The following is a 20,453-nucleotide window of genomic DNA, read 5'->3' on the forward strand; positions in this document are numbered from 1 at the left end:
AGTCAAAATTTGGACCTTATCTTAGGGCTCTTTTCCAACCTTAATGCTTTTATGATTCCATGGTCCTAATGATTTTATAATTGTAGAAGTAGTCAGCAAACTGCAGATGACAGAGTACTTGTCAGTTTGCTTTTTTGGTCACTTTTTCAGTGTTGATTCTCTTTCAAGTGAAGCTAAAATAGTATTTGACATGATCAGCATTACCTATCAAATTGCTGTGCCAAACATATACAAATACAAAAAGAGAATTGTGTTAGAGAAAAAGGAGTTTATTGCAGTCTGTCACTACCAGACTATTTTGAAGACTCTCATCAGAAAGCTTTAAAATAGACAGAATATTGGTTGTAAGCACTGAAATAGGTTTCCTCTTCTTCAGATCCTAAATTCTGCATTTTCCCGTTTGAAGCCTGTTAGGTGCGTTTAACAAGACATGTTTGTTAGTGATGCTGTGCTCTTTTTTGTATTGGAGCAAAGCCAAATAACTCTGTTTAGAAATAGAAACATATAAAGGACAGCTTCACAATTCTCCTACCTACAATTTAAAATACTACGTAGTGCTGAGATAGTGATTTTTATGTCCAGAACTGGTTAGCCAAAACTCTAGTCTTCACCTTCAGAATTATGAATACTAATTAACTTTTTTTTTTTTTTTGCTACCCTTTTGGTGTTTAGATTAGTCTCTGATACTCTGATACTCACTGAAGGAGTAACTCCAGTGACATTATCCTCTATATGAATGCAAAACAATAATTGAAATTTCCCAGCTCACTTTTTGAAGAGTAATCCTTTCTGTAGGGATTGGAAGTACACTGAAAGGAGTACTAATATTTAGCTAATAATTGCAGGTACCAGTTGTCAGTTGGTGAGAAAGTCAATAGAAGTGTGGTCTTGGCAAGACTAAAATCAAACAACCTTTTTTTTATTTTAACTTGGGAATGTACCTTTTAATGAATGGCTTATAAAAACTTCAGCAGAAATAATGAGGTGATTTCAGGAATGGAGCTAAAGGAAAAAGAACATTCCAAAAATCTTGAAAAGAAAATGCAATGTCTTAAGCAAGAAATCCTAGTGCTCCTATGCTTTACCAAAATGGTAAGAGAAACCAGGATGTATTTGTTTCAGGTAGAGTTGCTCTTTTGTTGTCTCTGAAAAAGCTGATTGAATCTTTCTCTTAAGTACAGTGGAGCCCATTAAAGTGGAGCCCATAAATGCCAATTTCTCAGATAATTTTGTGCGAAACCAGCATGTTCCATATACTGTGAAACATTTCAAGGTGTTAGTTTGTAATGGAGATTCTTTTGTGTTGACAGTGTTCCTTCTGCTGACCTTGCATTTACCTTTGTTGGAAGAATGGCACCTAACCAGGCTGTAGGACTTGAAGCAGTGGGAGACCAAATATAAACTGTAGAGAAACAGAAAAAAGAAAGTTGGAGGATGTGGATAGACGGAGATTTACTGGATGTATGAATTCAGCACCATTTCTTCTCTGGACCGAGGACCTAATTTTAAAGGCCTAACTATTAGGACACTTGTTATATTCTGTGTCTCTTATGATGGTATACGGTTTCTATGTCATGATACCAATAACTATAGTGATACTATAGTGGCGAGTGGTGGGAAATCCACAGTCCCTCTTATGTTTGAGGAACTGAGATATATTTTTGTCTGATTTACAACCAAGATAATGTGTTGTGCTGAGACTAGTGTACACATTTGCCAGAGCTTTATTCTGTGATTTCATGTAGGGAGCAGAGGGAGGAGACAAGGGAAAAAGAGTACAGCTTGTTCTCCAACTGTTCCTTAATTCTGTAGTGAAGAGACTGTAAGTGCTATTGCTGTAATCTGTGCATATAAGGGCAAAAGGGCACACAGGCAAAGTGGTACAGGCAAGGATTTAAGATTATTTGGAAATGCCAGTGTTGTGACAGTGTCAGCATGTAATAGTTTTTGTAGTATGTGGGCTGAAAGGCAGTGAAAGTAATGCTGTATTTTTTGCAGGGTGTGCCAGAGCAGGACAGTAGATCTACAGGTTAATGCAATTTATATTTCAATAAGGAATAGATTAAATATAACATGTCATGGAAGAGTCCCCACAACCTTTATGAGGTAATTCCTTTTGCATTGAATTTCATAAATTCCTGCCTCAACTACTGGAGATTTTTTGAGGGAGTCAGTAAAGTAATAAAAAGGTTAGCTGGAGGGTTATTTTATTCTATACTCAAAACCTTTATATGTAGTGCAATTATCAAGTGTTTTTAGGGAAATTAGAAAAGGTAGGGAAGAAATCAGTATGTGTGTTAAAGAGTAATAGTTAAGAGATGGAACACTATACTAAGATTAGACTGTTAAACTAAATCTCCTTAAATGTTTAACATCCACATGTCTGAGATGAAAACTGGGTTTGCAGCAACGTATGGTGTCATTTAGAACCAGCTCTTACCAGAGTCTTCTGATTATTCCTTTTATAGTATGTATCTTTCTTTTTTTCCCCTGTTGTTTTTAATTGTTTTACTTTTCCACTAGGGGATGGGATTGCCAGGGAAAGTAGTCCATTTATTAACTGTGCAGAATTGGGCAGAGGAAACATGTATGAAGGAAAGAATATGGCTCTCTTTGAGGTAAGTTAAATACTCCAAAAACATATTTTACCTTTAATGGAGATGAGCAATCACCTGTTTTCTTTCTGTCTTAAAATTTAGCGGCGGGGGGGGGGAGGGAATGAGTTTTAATAACTTTTTCGTAGTTTGGTTCCTGCTAACATTCCATTTCCGTGGATTTGAATGGTATATAGGCAAGAACAGTAAATATTGGTGTGCATTAATGTGAAGATATTAAATAAGTCTTCGTGCATTTAAATTTTTTGGGCTAGGATCTAGACATTATTAGACCAAGCTACTGGAAGTTAAATCTATTTTTTAAAGAAAGCAGTATTCAGTTTTAAAAGGATTAGCAAAATAATTTGTTCAACAGGGGAATTACAGACTTTTTGTTAAGAGGCAAAGCTATAAAACAAATTTACAAGCCATGATTAGTTGTATTGTCCAACTACAATGTAGAGCACACCATAGCAATTTTTAATGTAAATATCTACTTTATTAATGGGCGTTTCTACTTTATTAATGGACCTTTTTAATCAACTGAATTATTATAATCAAATTACTGAAAAAAGTGTATTAATTGAGTACTTTTAAGGGCCACTTTTGCAATTAAGTAGTATTTCTAGTAAAAACCTTAGTTGCTCTGCTCTAGCAGCATCAACTATTCTTGCTCTGATGCTTGCTGTTAATAAAAACAAGATGCTTCCAACGTTGTTTAGCCACCTTACTGTTGCATTCTTCTCAATATTTTCTTGTTGTTCTCTTACATTTCTCTCTTCTTCCTTTCACATATCTTTGCACAGAGGACATGGTCTTTCATCTCACCTGTGCATGACCCAAATAATATATATTTAATATTTTTCACTGTTTTAGAGAAAATTTTGCTAAGGATCAAAGTAATGTTGATCATTAATTGTCTTTTTGTCATGTATGCAATATTATAGTATTTTTTGACAGGAATGATGGTATTAAAGTTCTTTAATTGAATTTTTCTTCTTCAAGCTCTATTCCATAAAGCCATTTCCAAAACTTTATGTCGTTCAAATTAGTTGCTGTATTCCTCAGTGATGGTAATTTGGCCATAGCTGCTTTTTGTCCCAAATCTGTTATTTTGAAATATGGCTTAACATTAAATCAACTGTTATAAAGCCATTATTTTGATGTATCTCAAGTTATAGATATTGCTGTTAAGAATATTGCGTTGAAAGCCTTCTAGTGACTTCATCACTGCTGGTGTTGTGGTGAAATTTTTTGATACTATGTATGTTTCAGAGTAAGTTTCCTATAATCTTGTTTTTATAGTGTTTTCAGATGTGAGAGTTGTATAAACTGTTAAAAAGAAGTTTGACTGTTACGACCATTATCATTACCTTATCTCCCATACTTTACTTCTTGTCTGTGTTTGTCACCCTGATCTCGTCTTCTTTCCAGTGTTCAATTTTTTTATATTTAATTGAATTCTCTTGGATCCATTTTTCTTGGAATTCTAGTGTTGTATATCCTTCTGGATTGTCTGATATGTTTTAGCATGCTTTTGTTTTGTAACAGTAAAGAAAGATGGGCTGACTTCTGTGTCAGGTGCTATTACATATGTACAATTATATGTAATATATGTGTGGGTATTTTCAACAAGTTGACGCTTTGGAAGTAGTATGCCTGGTGTAAGATAAAATATGTAAGCCTGCAGCACTAGACTTCAGAGAGATACTTAAGTACTGTAGTGCTTGAGAAATCATTTGAAGTCACTTTCTAAACACAAGCAAGGTGCTGGAAAAACACCCTAATGACTCAGCCCTACCAGTACAATCCACTAAAGACTGTGCTGTGATAAAAATAGATTTTTAAAATTACAGTGGAATTTCTCTAGGTTTTCCTTATTCGAGTTGCATATTGTAAGGTAGTGTAAAAATATTAAAGAAATGGTGCAACATAGCCATGTAGAGTTAAACTTCTAGAAATAATAGAACTTTCTTGTTGGTTGAAAGCTGACTGGTATTCTGTCATGCTAATTTTTTTATTTGGCTGAATCAGGGCTGACCTGTTATGTTTGAAGCAGTATCATAAAATGATGACTTAAAAAGAAAATTTAATTAATAAATGCAGTATTCTTCAAAACCCAACAGGAAGAAATGGATAGTAACCCCATGGTATCATCTCTTCTGAATAAACTAGCAAACTACACTAATCTGACTCAAGGAGTGGTGGAACATGAAGCAGATGAAGACAGCAAACGAAAGGAAGTCAAGGTATTTAGATTTCTAATAATTTAAAGAGATAAAGCTAGCTATAAGAGGTGCATTTTTCTACCTGAAAAGAGAATATGTGGACACCTAAAAATGGGACTGAGGTTTGTAATACCGTGTTTAGAACTAGAGCATTTGCAACTGGACTTGTGTTAATTTGATGTTCTTGCTAGCATGTTTTAGCAAAACTGTTCTGTAAAACCCCTAGGTAAAACATGTGCAAAGCTAGAATCTGAAACGGAGTATACCCAGTTTTTTCTTACTTTCTTTTCCTCTTCCTTGTGAACTGGTGCAAGCATCAGTACCTGTTACCTACCTCTAGTGAGCGTACAGTAGGACTTTTTGCAGGTTTATTAATATATTTTAACTGCCTAGGTTTTTAGGTAGTTATATTAAGGCAAATTTGAGATGAAACAGGTCACTCTTTTAATTCTATAAGCATATTTGCACCTCTTAACATGGTAATAGATTTTTTGAGTAGCTGTCTTGGTTTAAAACTTAATGGATGCATTCCAAGAAAACACTTTGTTGAAAACATCAAAAATATTATAATTGCGGGAGGGGAAGTCATATGCTCTGTGTGACACATTGCTAAACACACTTGCTAGAAGTCAACTGAATTCATCAAGGGTTGCCTGTCTACTGGATACCCAAAATGTGTATCTGTGTCTGTAGAAGTGGAATGTATGCAATAGTTGGAGTCTGCAGTGGCATTGGATTGATCCCTGTGTTAGCAGAGGCTGATTTTGAAGGAGAAAGCTTGGATTAAAGCATGTGACCTGACAGAGTATAAGAATATTATAGGTAAAGGAGGAATGACGAGCTGCATGGTGAGCATGGTGACTGAAACTAAGAAAATTAAGGTAGATGCTAGGAAGGGACAGTGCTGGGAGTCACCTGTCTTTGTGTAGGAGAAGGGGTCCTGCGTGGAAGTTGGTACTAGGCCAGTGGGCAAGGGTCAATGATAAAGTCCAGCTGTTTGTTTAACTTTTTGCTTATGCTGCATTTGTTCATGGGTGTGTTTTCCTTCTGTTTGTCTAGTTGTGCTTGATCTATATTTGTTTCATCTCATCTGAAGATAAACTTCAGATGTGAGAAAAGTAACACTCATCTTCTCAGACTTTCCTTACTGTGAACCCTGTTGTCTGTTCAGCTGCTATGTAGAGATTTTAGTCAGTGCAACACCATATTACTCCCTCTGGAGCTGACTATGAACAAATGAACATCATGTCCTCACTTGCACTTGATCTTGTTTGTGCTCCATGTGGTGACCTGATAACACAATATTTATGTATGTGTCCTAATTTCATTTCTGAAATTGTGATAGTTAAGTAGTAGCCTGTCAGAGTAGCATTTTTAATGGTATGACTGAGACAGTTGAGTTGATGCTGCACATGGATATTGCCCAAGATGCTAAAAATAAAAAATATAGTCTAAATGGCATTTTGTGGTTTCTTATAAATACTTGGAAATGTAGTGTTTTCTTAATAAATTTGATAACTTCTAAAGCATCAATGCTTGCTTGTTTATTTAAATCAATTGCCATTTTTCACAGCCCATGTGATTTAAGACTGTCTTGTGTCACTGGAAAGCTACTGTGAATAACTGTTGATTTTACCTAGAGTATTTCAAAGCCTGATTTCTCTTCATAAGTTTAGAAGACTGAAACTTTAGTGATGAAGCCTGACTGTTTTTGTGTGTGTCTTGACCTATGATGATCACTAGCAAATAAAAAGTACACATATACTATGTTGTGACAGGTTTTACAATTTTTGAAAAAAGGAAATAGTAGTCAGCTCTGCATTACTTCACGCTCTGTCTTAATACCTTGTCTTTTTTTAAAATTGAAATTACTATTGAATATAATTTTTTGTGGCAGCTGTGTGGCAATTTGTGATCAACTTTTTGCAGAATATAAATGATATTTTGATTATGGCAGTAATTTAGCCTCTAACTTTAGCCTGTAACGGGTATTTCAGAAAAAGTTTGTAAATTGTTATGATCAACAGATAAAGGACCATCCTATCCCTATCAAGGTGTCATCCTAATTCTTGTGGAACAAGAGAGTTTGTTATCACAAATAGTTTTCTCTCTTTTCAGGTAATTTTCTTTATAAATAGCACGTGAATATTTGCAAAGCTGGACACTCCAAAGCTACCATACAGTTTCACTTGGCATTTCATGGAGCATTTGTGATAAGTGTTTGTGGAATAAAGTGTTTATGGATTTAAATTTTTTAGTGCAAAGGAATTGATGTTCTCACTTTGTTTCCAGGGTCCACGAATGGGCACTTTTATTGGCGTATATCTTCCCTGTTTGCAAAACATCTTGGGAGTTATCCTTTTCCTGCGTTTAACATGGATTGTAGGAACAGCTGGCGTTCTTGAGTCTTTCATCATTGTGTTCATGTGTTGTGCTTGTGTAAGTTAACCTTATTTAATTTCTTTTTTTAAACTCTTGTCCAAATCCTCTGTTGAAAGAGTACTGACACCTTCTAATGTATGAGTATCGGGGAAAAATAACCATATTTAATCATACTGGTAAAATTGTACTGATATTTAACCAATATGGTTCAATTGAGAGAAATGGGTTATATATATAAGCAGTGAGTGTCACATGTCAGTCTAACCCGTATGGAAATTCTTTTGAGTTGATCAAAGTAAGCTTTTATTTAAAGTTTTATTAAATCAGCCTTTAGCAAATATGTCATTATTAACTTAGAGATCTGAACTGTTCTGCTTTTTTCAACTTCAGAACAAACTGAATAATAAAGTAGAAATCAAACCCCACAGCATTGCATCCATAAAGTAATTTTTTAGAATATGAGACCTTTACTAGATGTTGTCATAATAATGTTACAATTAGTTTTCACTACTTTTTTAATTGAAATAATGAACATACTATTTTAAGTATATGCAATGGTCTGTATTCTTCCAGTTCTTCTTTAAAGACTGTGTCAAGTATAAGTTAACTAAATCTTCTGCCTGAAAAGTTGAGTACCTGAGTTGCATGGATATCCCAAATTAAACATCTTGGGGGGGGGGGGGGGGGGGGAAATCTAGTTCCATTTGATTACAGTTTTGCCCAATCTTTAAAAAAAACCCTCCAGAACTCTGTTTTTTAAAATTTCCTCTATTTCATCTTTCCACAGACTATGCTAACTGCAATTTCAATGAGTGCTATAGCAACAAATGGTGTAGTTCCAGGTAATGAAGAATTTTATCTTACATGGCAAATTCTTAAATAATGGAAGTTTAAATCTGGGTTAAGAAATTCTTATCATTCTGAAATACCAGAAGTTATGCTTTTGTATCGAATGCATTTTTTCTTTTCATTGATTTTATAAATAACTTTTTAATGTGAGATGCAGTCTTTAAGACTGGGTTTTTTGGGAATTACAATCTGCAGCACATCTTTGTCATCCGTCATTTGATCCTGTTTAATCGAAGATAAGATGTTATAAATTGAATTAATGAAGACTAGTCTTTACACAAAGCAAATTTCTTTACAAATAAGGGTACTACTTTTCTCTCTCCTGAATTTTCCTACATTCCAGCTAAACACTGGAGTTAGTTGTCTTGTTTTCTGCAAGAATAGTAACTGGTCTCATGGCAAAAATATTTTTCTGCATAAACACTCTCGGTTCTGCTCATCTCCTTAAATTTTCAGGACAGATTGATAAATTTATTCGGCTTTGTAAAGAAAGAGGATTTTTTTTTTGTTGCAAAATCAGTTAGCTCTTGAAGCTCTTACCCTTTTCAGTTTCTCAGCACAATAATTGATAGTTCTGGTTTTCGGATATTGGTATGAACTCTGAACTTAAACTGAAGTTGTTGGGCTATAGTAAAAGTAAAAGCTATAATTTGTGTAGGATGTAGAGTAATTGCATTATAATTGTATTTCATGGATACAGTACCATATATTAAATAAAAAATCAATAGACAATTTTGTTTAAAATACTCGTGTTTTATAATAAAATTGAGTTATTCAAATCAGTGTGCAGATAACTAAAATGTTTTGCTCTATTTTCCCTCATATTTTTAAAGTCCATCTTAATGGTTTTTTTTGACATCTCCCACAGACTTTGAAGCCTGCAGTTCTTACATGAGACAGGTCTTAATTTTCACTTTTTTTGTTGTTGGTGCCAGTTTCTTAGAGAAATGATGCTTGTCCTGGAATATATGGAGAAGGCAGAAAGCACAGACAAGAACCTAGGACTGAAGGGGACCTGAGCAGTGGGATCCTTTATTTTGCCTTTATATGCAAGAGCATTCATTATATTTAGTAAAAGGATTGGTGATTCATCATAATATCTTTCTTAGTTTCTCATTCATTCATATTGAAAACACTGAAGTCTGTGGAACAGGCTGCCCAGGTGAATGGTGGAATCACCATCCTTGGAAATGTTCAAAGAACAAGGAGGTGTGGTGCGTAGGGACAGGGTGCAGTGGTGGACCTGGTAGTGTTAGGTCAATGATAGGACTTAATGATCTTGGAGGTCTTTTCCAACGAAAAACAGCTTCGGACTCTTCACATTGATATATGTTATTTAAAATTGCACACATCTATTCTCTGTCTCTTTCTTCCCACAAGCAGGACAAAAATCCTGAATTTAAGAGTAGATGGAGAGGGAACCAGAGAGAAGAGTTTGCCTTGAGGGAGTTGGTTGACATTCTAAAAGAAAGAGATGAGCTTGAAATTTAGAGCCTTATTAAAAGGCAAATAGTGCAATGGAAATAGGATGGTGGTGGTGTAGTTTATGACTTAAAGAAAGATGATGCATACCTGTGGGAAATAAGAGTGAGAAGAATTGGAGAACTCAGGGTAAAAGTGAATATTATGTATGTGGACAAGAAAAAGCAATCCCTTCCCAACACCTTGAAACAGTACTAAAAAACTGTGAACTGTAGTGAAAGTGGCAATGGTTTAGTATACAGAAAATAGAAAGAATCAGTAGAAAATAATCTGTTTTGTCCTTGTCTCATAAAGCAATTATTTTGGAAATTTATTGTTTGATGGGGAACAGTTTAAGGTTAGAAGCTAAAAATTCATTCATATCTATTAATACCTGTATATCCTTTTCTAATTTACTTCTGTTTAGCTTGTGGAATTTTTCCTATTCTTTCTTCAGTCTTCGCTTTCTATTCCACCAACAATGCACATGGGGATATTAATCTTGAAATGTGCATTCTAACCATCTAGATGGTATAGACATGGATTACAGTCTTGTCATGAGCATGTCAGTGGAGACACATGCAGTGGTTATCTTGATTATGTTGACTGAATGATTCAAATTTTTGTTCTCTACTGCCATCCTTAATCTGAAGTACTGGAGGTGTTTTGTTTGTTTGTTTTATTTCTTGGGTTTTGTTTGTTTGTTTTGTTTTGTTTTGTTAAATTCACAGCTGGAGGCTCTTACTACATGATTTCAAGATCTTTAGGGCCAGAGTTTGGTGGAGCAGTGGGACTTTGTTTCTACTTGGGCACAACCTTTGCAGGAGCAATGTACATTCTTGGTACCATTGAAATTTTATTGGTAAGTACTAGTCTCTATTAAGACTAAAAGTATTTTGGCTGTTTCAGGATATTGCTGATGAATTTTCTTAATGGTGTAAAATGCACTCTAGTTTGGTGATCGTTAATGTTTTGATACTACATTTTCAGGATGTTGATATTTATTCTTACTCATGACTATTTGAGGAAGTTAAATTCTTATCAGTAATACAAAAATAAATTAAATGCTATTTTATGTATGTTTATTTTATAAATGTGGGAACCAAGCAGAAATCTTCTCTTTCCAAGTAATAGTTGGAAAGCATTACCAGGGTAACTCACTGCTGCTCAATGAAAAGTTGTGGTGAACATGAAGGGCATATCTGTGATGAGGCAATAATAATCTATCACACTTCCTCATTTCTGAACTACTGGCTTTGAGTTTTAATATATTTGCAAAGATGCTGAGGAAATCTGCCTGTGTGGCCGTTGCCTGGCTACTATGGCTTTGCTTCATCCAGGAGGGGCAATAATCGGTCATCAATTCAGAAACTGAAGATAAGTGCAGGAGATACTTAAGAATTCTTCCTTGTTACTTACTATGATCCATGTAATCAAATCCAGGGGTTTTTACATTTAAATTAGAGATAGTATTCACTAATGATTGCTTGTGTGATCTGATCTGGCTTTTGCACATGTTGAACTATGGATTGAATTTGGTGCACTGTTCTCCCTATTAGAGACTCATGCAGGGTTTGTGTTGCTAATAAAAATGTACGGAATCCAGCTACAGAATTTGAAGTAAAATGCTGTGCAGGATATCTGTCAAAGACCTCAGAATAGACCCCTGACATAGCCACAAGGCATGAGTATTGCTTTTTTTTTCCTTCACTGGGGCATGTATTATTTGGAGAAACAGAAATCAGTCATCTGCCTGTGGTTTTCCCTGGCAAAGGCTTTGAACAGCAGGGCAACAAAATCCACAAGAAAATTTTCTGGAGTACCTCCATGGAGAGCCTGAAACTTCTGCAATATCATCGTGTAGGGTTTTTCTAACAATATATACTTTATCTGTAATAATTTTTTTAGGTTGTTTTATTTTTCTTCCATGATGATGTGACAATTTCCATATCTTCCAGCATTCTAGTAAATAGTAATTTACTAAACTTAAATTTAATTTAAGAAAATTCTAGTAAATAATTGTCAATGTCTATTTTTGGATTTTGCTTATGATTGCATCACAGCAGCCTCCTGTTCAATGTTTCTTCTTGCCTTTAGAAATTATATTATTGAAAAATAGTCATTTGAGCAGTTTTTTTGAAGGACTGGAGTTGCCTCAAGCCCTAATATTCAAGCCCTGGTCGCTGAGCAGAGAGGGGTGTTTTTAGGGATGCTAGAAAAAGGCATATAGATATTGTTGTGTAGCGTAGTACACCAGTGTCTCAGAACTACAGATAAGTTTGTCTTCTCACACACATTTATCAGTATAAATGCTATTAACAGTTTCCAACTTCTTTACAGGTACAACACACCAAACTTTAAGAAAGAGAGATCTGTAAGAGAATCTTCATTTGAAATTGCAGTAATTTGAAATGTCTGGTTTAGCACATGACTAAGCTTCTTCACAATAATCTTAAATTGTGCTATTGCAACTTTAGATTAAAATTTTATGAAGTATTATATAGGGTCTATAATACTGAAAACATTTTTAGTTTATTATACTTTTGTTTGATTCTTCAAATTTTGTTTCAATCAATGGAAGTCCTGTTTATGGTTTGGGTTTTTTCTTTTATTTTTGTCATGTTCTACTTCCTTCCACCACCAAATTCCTTAGCCATTTTTCCCATTTGGCAGACTCATGAATTTGAGGAGCGGAAGCTCTTTAACAGGAAATAAGAAGCCGGAGCAAAAGTTGTATCCTATTCTCAAACCTTGTTTTTCTTCACCCTCACCCTTTTCCTTTATCTCTACAGTTTCTCTATGCCCAAATTATATGGCTGAACTCATTTGCAAAAGCCAAACTGGTATAGAAGGTTAGATTTTATAGTTCAAGAAAATGATTTAATAAAATGTTCATTATTACATGTATGATAGTTCACCATATCTCTTGCAGACCTATATTTCTCCAAGTGCTGCTATATTTAAAGTGGCAGACGTTGGTGAAGAAACAGAGGCTATGCTGAACAACATGAGAGTCTATGGAACATGTATTGTCATTCTGATGGCCATAGTGGTTTTTGTGGGAGTAAAGTATGTTAACAAACTTGCACTGGTCTTCCTTGCCTGTGTGATTCTTTCCATCATTGCCATATATGCTGGAGTTATTAAGACTGCTTTTGACCCACCTGACTTTCCGTAAGTGCAATATCGAAGTTGTGTGGGTTATTTAAAAGGAAAAAAGTGTGGGGAGGGACTAGCTACTGTAACCATTTCATATTTTAAGCGAAGTTTCAAATTACAAACACATTAGTTTCAGTGGTAGGTTTATGTAGTTTAAATACCAATGTGGTCATTTGCTATTCTGAGCTACATAGCTGAATATTTCTCTCATCTTTCATAAGATATGGTAATTCTAGAAAATGTTCTTTGATGCTTAAAATTTGGCTGTTATTTCATCCACACCCAAGGAGCAAGAAGGTCCTTTTTGCTGACAGTAAATGTAACTGCTCTATCTAAAGATTTAAACTAAAAACCTATAGAATAAAGTAAAAAGAAGCCATTGTAGCTATTAACCATAGTTATAAAAAAAGCCCATAAATTTAAACTTTCTGTGTTGTGAAGAAATTTTAGAAACTTCCATTTCTTCCTACTTGAAAATGACACATTGAATTGTTTAAATTCACTTGTGTTTGTGAAGGCTTTCCCATTAATAAAATAAAATGTTATTTTTATGCATGACACATTGATTCTCAAGGTCCTTGATCTGCTTAATTCTTAGCTCAATAGCAGTTACTTCTTCACTCCAGTTATTAGCTACATTTTACTTTACCCAGTTACATGAGTTGTATTTTTCTGCATATTTTTCTGTTGAAAGAGGAAACAAAATTATACTGCTTAAGACATGATCAGAATAGGCTGATAACTTCAATCTTGTGTGACACTTCATAGTAAGAGTTATCCTTTGCTGTATGATTGTTACAAATTCAATATTTCTTTGAAGTGTTGGTAATTACATTACAAATTGACCATTACAGTAGTACTTGTGGATTGTTCTGTAACATTGTTTTACATGTAATATGTAAAACTTTGACATATTTCTGAATAAAACTTCTGTTTCTTACACTAACTTCCAGTAATATAGTATACAGGAGAAACAGTAATATCTTTTTGTCACCTGTATAGGTAAAAGAGAGTTTATGTGGATATGTAGCATAGGTGAGGCTCATTACCAAGTTTCTGGAGACTATATGTGGCTGCAACTGTTATATTATTGTATTGGGGGAAAAAATAGAAAGTGTTTATTTTCCACTAAATATAATGGTTTACATTTAGAATCTGCCTCAAAATGAGAAACTCAAGTACAGTTTTGTGTAATGGTAAGACTGATCTGATGATGGTTGTTAAGAAAACCCAAACAAAACAGCTTCCACTTAGCTGGTTAGTTAGGTTGGTATCACTAACCTCCATTAAGCTTGTCCATTGTGTAGGTGGTAAAATAATTTACCTCAAGATCTCCCAGTTGAATCAAACTAAAAGAAGTTTCCATTGCTTATATCATTTGACCCTGCTGCTATTGAGTCGTCAAATCAGTAGCAATTAAAAAGAAAAATAAGCAAGGCAAGTGACAAGATTATCTCTTTAGCAATAGTTTCTGTTAAATCTGCTCAAATTCCATGAGATGCAATACCTTGAAGCTGTGCTGGTGTATCTGCCTAACCCTGGTGTTATATTTGATGTTCCTTGTTTTGTCTTCGAAGATCTATATCATTCCATTTTTAAGCAAGCCTGGAATCTTAAACATCTTTTGTATAGTTTAACAAAGAAATATAACTAGATCCTTAATGTACTCTGCTGGTAGGAATTTGCTTTTGACAGCTGTTCAGACTTTTCTAATTCTCTTTCATTCCTGAAAAGAAAAAAACAAATTGCTTCCCAATACATGATTCTTTAATATCTCATCACTAAATTGCTAAATTTTGCTGTTTAATCTTCCTGGCTTCCTTACCTTTTCGATTGCAATGGTTTTGAGGATCATCTAAAGTTTTCAATTGCTTGAAAAAGAAGAGAATGGTTTACTTGCTTAATCTCACTTTTATATTTTCTTCTACAAACTCATCTTTTAATTAAGTTTATAAGGTATTACTTAATTTACTTCTTTCTTGTAGGACTGAATACATCATACTTGCTTTTATTTAGTAGTCAAGCTGCTTAAATTGATTATAGTTTCTGAAGAACAAATCAGAAGACAAAATAGCTGCCAATACCATAAGAAATATTTGATCCATATTTTAAAGACTATTGGTGATAGTTTTAGATGTAGAAACTATATACTGTTTTAGTAGATGTAGTGTAGGCCTTAAGGTAGATAGTGTAAATAACAGTTTTCTGAAGAGGTCTAATGGACAAAAAATGGCTTAATTCTCAGCCTTGTATTGAAGGAACACTGATTTTATTTTTCTTGTTTATAGTATCTGTCTCCTTGGAAACCATACATTGTCAAAACGCAGCTTTGATGTCTGTGCCAAATTTACTGAAAGCAATAATGAAACAAAGACTACACCTTTGTGGCGCATGTTCTGTGACAGTTCTTTGCTTAATGCTACATGTGATGACTACTTTAGTCTCAATAATGTAACAGAAATTCAAGGAATTCCAGGAATAATGAGTGGAGTTCTAACTGGTAAGTTGGAAAGCACAGTGATTTAAAAGTTTTTGGACATTATTAATTTCGCCAATGGCTGGTCAGTAATGTAGTGGTCTAGTCTGTCACTGTTTCTTTACCCCTAGTCTGTGTGAAAGATTGCTACCTTGAGCATGCTTCTTCCTATAAAAGAACCTTGTTTTAGAATCTTAGTATCAAGTGCTTTAATTTGGGGGTAATTAGAGTTTTATAGATACTCTTTCAAAAGCCATTGTTCAATCAAAAAGGTGATAAAGTGTACATCACAGCACTTTTTTTTAAATGTTTATGCCAAACACACATTTCAATAAGCCGTTTTCAAACTCTCCTGAGAGAACTTGTTTCCAGTTCACAGTGGCGCAATGAGAATGAAATTCTGTGGATTGTCCAATGTGTACAAGTTAGTGATTAAATTAGAGAAGAGCAGTTTACGAAGTGTATAGATTTTATTCTCTTTACAGATCTGTATGGTTGTGGCAGCTTGGAATTCAGATTGCATCAAGTCACAGGATTAATCTTAAATGTGTAATAATTCGTATTGTACACACACAAATAATGTTTCTGGGAATGAAATGGATACTCTGATACCTCTCCTTTGCATTTCCTTAAAATAAAGTTTGATTTATATAAATATGCTACATAGGGACACTAGACAGTCACTGCTGCCATAGTACTCCAGTTTAAAATATCACATATAAAGTGTACAAATACATTAAAAGATACTAAATGAAACATAGGCTTCTCTGAATCTAAATTTGTGGTTTTTAAAAAAATAATTTTCTCAATGAAAAATGAAATAATTTGCTTGTTACAAGAAATGTAACTTAGAGTTTGTTCTCTGAGTTTTATGATTTACCATATGCATATCTACAATTTTTCATGAATAATTTTGGACTTCCTGCCCCAGATCACAAGTTAGCTGTATGTTACAATTTTTTGCTACCCTGTAAGATTTAAATTGTTCTTTTACTTTTTGGAGGTTTCAGGCTGAGTACTATTTTTTTTTTCCTTTGTTCCATTTACTGTTTAATGTTTCATTCAACAAGCAGTCCTGTATAAAAGTATATTTTGCTAATTTATTCTCACATAATGTTAAGATCTCTAAAGACCAGGAGTCTGCTGAAAGCTCATTGTGAGCGACATGCTTTGCAGTATTCAGTGCTCTTTGCTTACATGTAGTGGATTTCATCAATTCCATTATGTTTACTCATGGAATCTGATACATTTTTTGCTTGGTTTTGGGGTTTTTTTAAGTTCCTTGCAGCTGTTTTTCCTTCTACAACTTTGAATTAACTGAGAATTGCCAGCAGGCTCTCATCTTGGTGCTAACTCCCATTTTTGGGCTGTTTGAGTGTACTGGATAGCACTGGTTACATCCTGATGGTCATTCTTGTAGAAGTTTCCTGGTGGTTCTTCTGCATTACAAAGCTGTATTTCCATTAATTTTACCTGTTGTTTTCTGTCTTTGAATTGTTTTTTTTAATCCATGTGAGGAGATTTCCTCTTATCCAATGTCTTATGTAGATTCCTTGGGTGAGGAATATTTAAATAACATGGGCAATATAGATGGACTGATCCAAGTGGATTGCCTTCGTTTATGTTTATCTCAAGAAATTTGAATACTTCTGACAATTTTCTTTTGCAAAAGCTGAGTTGAGGCTTCCTCAGTTTTTCAAAACTAAAGAAAAACTGTGAATAACTACTAAGCTTTGTCAGAAATAAAAAATAACTTCCCCGTTTATTGCCTCTATCAACTGCTATTGTTGCTATTGACTGTTCCTGTAGAGATGCTACTCATGAGTCCTTAGTTTCTGTATCTTCCTGAAACACTTTTAAATTAAAGAAATGGCCTTTAATTTGTCTTTGGGTATTGATACTATTTCATGTCAAAGTCAGGTATTTAGGTATTTCAGTGTTCTTGGAGATTTCAGGCTGAGTACTGCTTTTCCTGCTTTTGAAAATATGCGCTCTGCTTCTGTTCAGTGAATAGCATTTCTCTGAACAAGAGCTACTCCATAACAATGCATTTCACTTACCTAGTTACACCTAATGCTAAAACTAGGTGTCTTACTTGCTGAGTGTGAGCACACATTGTGATATCTAGCATAAGCTTGAGCTCTCATGGCAGAGATTTCTCAAGGAGAATTTTCTTCCACATGATGAATTTTCTGCCTTGTGTGAAGACTTTGGAGCTGTAGGCTCTGGACATTAAAGTTTCTTGAGCTGTGACTGGGAATATTCAGATGCTATGACTGAGTGTCTCAGGAAGTGTGCTAAGTCCTCACACCATTTATTGGGCACTCATATGGGGTAAGTATACATCTCTTCTATACCTTCTGTGAGTGTTGTCCTAACAATAATAAATCATGCTGCAAGTGGCTGACTAAATATGCCTCTAACCCTAACAGAAATGATACAGTTCTGCTACTAGCTTTATCAACATTGTTCTGATGGTGGTAGCATGTTGGTCTGATACATTGTACCTGTTCTTGTGTACATACCCTAAATGTTAGCTGCTAGAGGAGCCTTAGCAATCAAGGAATGGTCCTAGAACGGCCAAATGTCTGGATTTTTCTGAAAAGTTATTCTTTTTTCTCACCCTAACTTTCAAGTCCACTTGGATTATCACTTTTGGGAGAATGAGCATAGGAAAGCTCTGTGTGGCATGTTATAAAATGGGAAAGTGATTTCTATTCAACAAAATATCTAAGCTGATTTTACCCATGTGCTGGCATGCACAGTTCCACAGTTAAACTGTATGCATTGCAGTGCTCAGGTCATTGTCACTCCTGTGTCATGCTGAATAAAGGACAGAAGCTGTTGAGTGCTTATTAAGAATTTAAGTGCTTTTGATTGGCAATTCAAACTGATTTTTGGATTTTTCTTCTTATGTTTCACAGGGGATAGATAGATGCTAATTTGGAGATCTAGTCTTATTTTCATCACTCATCAAATCTCTGATAAAATTCCTGAAATTTAAAATTCTCTTGTTTCATTAACTTCTTATGGCTTCAGTCTTATCTCTAGATCAGTCTGTTACTCCTCTTCATTTGATTGTAGTAATACACATAGCATTCCTTAGCAAATAATACTTATTTTTAATCTTTATTCTGCTTTCTCTTCTGCTTCTCATGCATACTTCCATATATGCTTATGTAAGATTTTTTTAAAAAATGTGGGTATGAGTACCCTCTCTTTGGCCACTTATGGTTCAAAGTTCATCCTCTATTGTGCTCAAGATTACTTTTTGCTATTATAAAGGCTTAGAATACTGTACTTGAATTCTCTAGAGTTGTTCAGGATGTCTGAAAACTGGCTATTCAATCATCCTGGCAGTCCATGGGAATTGTTTATTTCCTTGCTGTAGAATCCTTTGCCTTCTTGACAGGCCAGAAGAGTATCTACTTTGTTTTCCCACATATGACAGGACAACTTGTCTCATTTTCAAATAAGAATCAGTTTGGCCTGTTCTCACAGTCTTATCAAAGTACATAAACCAGTGTTTTCCACAAATGTAAGCTCTCAAAATTTACTCTTTGACCTATCACTCTTCTAACATATGTGCTTAGTTTGCTGGGGAATTTGAGTCATATTCTGCTGGGTTTTTTTTTGCTTATCAGTGATCTTCTGGAGTCTGGTTATCCTGGTTTTGTCACTATATGGAAATTTTTTGTCATTAACAGCTGAATCCTGAACTGTTATGCAGGATCATTCTGTACAGGAGGTGTCAAAGAACTCAAATTACTGTTAAGTAGCATTTCTTTTTCATACTGCTCCTCAAAATACAAGAACAAGAAGTATTAGTATATACTAAGATTCCTTGAACCTGGAGATAAGTTTCCTTATTTTTTCCCAATAGAGCATCTGTGTGCCTGTGCAATGTAAGTGTACATTCTACAAATATGTTAGAATTTAATTCTATATTTTGCTTTAGAGAAAGAGAAAATTTTGCAGGACACATCTCACACTACTGCATTTTTACTAGCATGGACAGGAGTGCCCACCTGTTACAATTGGTATTAATCATACTGGGAAACATCATGATTTTTGTGTAAGAAAAAGGCATCTGATTCCTAGGATTATTGCATTCTCATTAGTTGATATCCTGAAACAGAGAGATGACACTGATTTTGTTTTTTCCCCCACCTTGTAGATAATCTCTGGAGTGCCTATTCAGAAAAAGGATCAATAGTTGAGAAAAAAGATCAGCCATCAGTTGCTGGATCAGAAGAATCAAAAATGGGTGGACTTCCTTATGTTTTTACAGACATCACGACCTACTTCACAATGCTTGTAGGGATTTATTTCCCATCTGTGACAGGTAGACACAACTACTTTTCTTGCATAAAGATGTGTACTTGCATCTGGGGAAAAAAAAAATTCATGTGAAATGTTTTCATTTTCACCAATCTTATAGATGACTCATGCTGTTGCAAGTTTCTGTGTATGAGGTTATGTACCTAAAACCTTCTTGTGCCAGGGAGACATAGGTCATGGCTGATGACTTTTGGAGATCATAGGACGTAAACAAGAAATCTGTTTAAGGGCCATTTCTATGTCTGCAAAGAAGGCAAAACCCTCATGTTACTAAATGTTTATTCAAAATAAGGTGCCTTTATAACACTTTAATCTTCAAGGGCTTGAGAGAACAACTTAATACTAAAATGATTCTTCCAGTGTCCAAGCTGCCTGGTTAACTGCCTGGGATTTGTTCACATGTCCAATATTTTGCCACATTAACTGTGTAGACTTTTTTGTCAAGCCTAGACTAGTTGTATTTCATTTTTCTCAGCTCATGCTTAAATGAAGAAAAACACGTTTCTATTCAAAAGTCCCAGCTGAAGTAATTGTAGCATCAAGTAAGAATTTGCTCCAATAAGAATTTGCAGCACTGTTTGGTAGTTTATTATGAAGTGGAATCATCCCTTTGTATTCACTGTTTGAACCCCACTGCTCCCATTTCTTTACTACAGACTCTTACCAACATTTCATCATATCTGAACCTATGGTCATTGTTTTATTCCATGGAGTTTGACAATGGTTTTGCACTGGAACATCTTGACATTAGCTTCCATATTTTTGCTTCCAGTGGTCAGGTCAATTCTAGGAGAGATGGCAGAGTTAGTTATTGTGTAGGTTTCTTTCCCTCCTGTCATTGTATGTGCTACAAAATAATTCTGTTCTCTTTTTAAATTCACACGCATGCATACGTGTGATTTTTCTAACCATTCTTTTTCTTGCCTGCTCCTTTCTTTTTTGCTTCTAAGGTTTTATTTGTTA

The 20,453-nt window shown here is 34.7% G+C and overlaps 1 protein-coding gene across 3 annotated transcripts in view; it reads left to right on the forward strand.

Annotated features, from left to right (window-relative positions):
* LOC132328974 (solute carrier family 12 member 7) overlaps nucleotides 1–20,453 on the forward strand; it is an 89,328-nt gene that overhangs the window by 24,223 nt on the left and 44,652 nt on the right. For 2 of the 3 annotated variants that reach the window (XM_059849491.1, XM_059849482.1), the window contains exons 2-9: nucleotides 2,524–2,618; nucleotides 4,721–4,843; nucleotides 7,115–7,261; nucleotides 7,992–8,046; nucleotides 10,246–10,376; nucleotides 12,447–12,688; nucleotides 14,962–15,173; nucleotides 19,327–19,494. In XM_059849491.1, the coding sequence (XP_059705474.1) occupies nucleotides 2,524–2,618; nucleotides 4,721–4,843; nucleotides 7,115–7,261; nucleotides 7,992–8,046; nucleotides 10,246–10,376; nucleotides 12,447–12,688; nucleotides 14,962–15,173; nucleotides 19,327–19,494 (1,173 nt within the window). Of the gene's footprint in view, nucleotides 1–1,998; nucleotides 2,107–2,523; nucleotides 2,619–4,720; nucleotides 4,844–7,114; nucleotides 7,262–7,991; nucleotides 8,047–10,245; nucleotides 10,377–12,446; nucleotides 12,689–14,961; nucleotides 15,174–19,326; nucleotides 19,495–20,453 lie in introns of all 3 variants that reach the window. The other variant, XM_059849501.1, reaches the window with a different exon arrangement.

Source organism: Haemorhous mexicanus, chromosome 1 (genome assembly GCF_027477595.1).
Source record: "Haemorhous mexicanus isolate bHaeMex1 chromosome 1, bHaeMex1.pri, whole genome shotgun sequence".
Taxonomy (NCBI): Eukaryota; Metazoa; Chordata; class Aves; order Passeriformes; family Fringillidae; genus Haemorhous; species Haemorhous mexicanus.